The following is a 2,242-nucleotide window of genomic DNA, read 5'->3' as shown; positions in this document are numbered from 1 at the left end:
CCTGACCCCACATTGCTGATCCCAAACTGCTGATCCCAAATTCCTCATCCCTCACTGCTGATCCTAAACCGCTGATCCCAAATTCCTGATCCCTCACTGCTGATCCCAAATTCCTGATCCCAAACTGCTGGTCCCAAATTCCTGATCCCAAATTCCTGATCCCAAATTCCTGATCCCACATTGCTGATCCTAAACCGCTGATCCCAAATTCCTGATCCCACATTGCTGATCCCAAATTCCTGATCCCAAACTGCTGATCCCAAATTCCTGATCCCAGATTCCTGATCCCAAATTCCTGATCCCACATTGCTGATCCCAGATTCCTGATCCCACCCTGCTGATCCTAAACTGCTGATCCCAAATTCCTGATCCCTCACTGCTGATCCTAAACTGCTGATCCTAAACTGCTGGTCCCAAATTCCTGATCTCAAACTGCTCATCTCAAATTCCTGATCCCAAATTCCTGATCTCAAACTGCTCATCCCAAATTCCTGATCCCAAATTCCTCATCCCTCACTGCTGATCCTAAACTGCTGATCCCAAACTGCTGATCCCAAATTCCTGATCCCAGATTCCTGATCCCAAGTTCCTGATCCCAAGTTCCTGATCCCAAGTTCCTGACCCCAGATTCCTGATCCCACCCTGCTGATCCCTCCCTGCCTCTCTCTCCCCCAGCCCATCTCTGAGTGTTCCCTCCCTGTTCTGGCACTCCCACTACACCCAGCCCTGGATTCCTGCTGCTCTGCACAGCAGGAGAGGGAGCAGAGGGGATGTGCTGGTGCCACCCTCTTCTCCAGGTGACACCAGGAGCTCCCTGTGTGCCCCCATTTGTTCTCCTTGGCTTCTGCTGTCAGCTGAAGCAGAGGGGACGGGGAGGGATGGAAGGAGGTGGCTCAGTCCCACAACCTGAGCTCCTCTGGGAAGAGCCAGACCAACATTCCCCAGAGCCCCAGGAGCAGCTCCCAGGCTGGAAGGGCTCTGGGGAGAGGGGACTGCCAGCCCTCAGCTCTGGGCACGGGGACCTGACCCCTGGAGCTGCTGGAGGAGCTTATGGAGAGGAAGATTAAAACTCCAATATGGGAGCTCGACAAATCTGGCAGCTACATCACATAATCCCCTGTCTGAAAATCTTAATACATTTTTGCTGGCCCATCCCCCGCCTCAGGAATGTTCTGAATCCCAGAAAATTATGTTTTGTTTCCATTTTCTAATCAAGAAAAAGAGGCTCTTTGTGTGCAAACGGTGCCTTCGTGACAATAAATTCTGTTCTGCCGTTCCTTAATGGCCAAATCAGTACCTGCTGCTCTGGCTGCAGGATTTACCAGGCAGCAGGAATGGATTGAGGGAATTGCACAGGAATCCTGCCCAGGAACGTGCCAGATGCACCATCCACCATCCTCCTGTTGTCTCCCAGATGACCCCATGGGGATGGTGGCAGTAAAGCCCCCCCAGCACAAGATGTTCAACACCCAGCTCCTGCTCCCCTCCCTCCCTCCCTCCCTCCTCACACACCTTGTGATTCCAGCAGCCTGGCTGCTCCCAAACCACACCAAGAGCCTCCCAAGGAAAGCTCCACGTCCCTCCTTGCCTCCTCTGCACCGAGTTTGGAGCAGGAGGTGATTACTGAAGGAGATCTCAAGCTCCAGAGAGCAGCAGGGATGGTGTTGGAGGGTGTTTAAGGGGTTTTAAGGCTGTGGGGAAGGGCTGGTGGCTGCAGGACCCCGTGTACCTGACGCTCATGATGTTGCCCTCGGGGTGCTTCTGCAGGTAGGCCTTCACCACCCAGGCCGTGTGCTCACGGTACGTCATCACTCGGCTGGGGACAAGGGACACGTGTGAGGACAGCAGGAGCCGTGTGCCCCAGCCCCAGCAGCTCCCAGTTACCATTCACTGAGCGCCATCCTCCTGTCGAACACGCGGATGGAGCCGTCCCCCAGCCCCGCCACGATCAGGGAGCGCTGGGAGTCACACGACAGGCTGGTGACACAGCTGTCAGCTCCCGTGGGAATGTCCTGCAGAGAGAGCACACACAGCACGGCCTTCAGAGCCCTGAGCCCTGCCCCATCCCATCATCATCCTCCTCCTCCTCACTCCCAGGAGCCCCAGCAGTGTCTCTGCAGCCCCAGAGGAGCCGGGCAGGGCTGTGCCTGTCCCTGGACACCCAGCTCATCCCATCAGGGACCTGTGCTGGGAAAAGGCAGCTGGAGCTGCAGGGAGAGCTGTGCTGGGAACACCTTCCACA

At 55.8% G+C, this 2,242-nt stretch overlaps 1 protein-coding gene across 1 annotated transcript in view; it reads right to left on the bottom strand.

The window, feature by feature from the left end:
- The window catches only part of RPTOR (regulatory associated protein of MTOR complex 1), a 99,846-nt gene that overhangs the window by 3,635 nt on the left and 93,969 nt on the right, over positions 1-2,242 (bottom strand). Inside the window, exons 30-31 of the mRNA XM_033518796.1 lie at positions 1,885-2,012; positions 1,642-1,816 (exon numbers count right to left, since the gene is read on the bottom strand). Of these exons, the coding sequence (XP_033374687.1) occupies positions 1,642-1,816; positions 1,885-2,012 (303 nt within the window). The remainder of the gene's footprint in view (positions 1-1,641; positions 1,817-1,884; positions 2,013-2,242) is intronic.

Source organism: Parus major, chromosome 18 (assembly GCF_001522545.3).
Source record: "Parus major isolate Abel chromosome 18, Parus_major1.1, whole genome shotgun sequence".
Lineage (NCBI taxonomy): Eukaryota > Metazoa > Chordata > Aves > Passeriformes > Paridae > Parus > Parus major.
The sequence above is the reverse complement of the archived record's forward strand: the minus strand, read 5'-3'. Positions and strand labels throughout refer to the sequence as shown.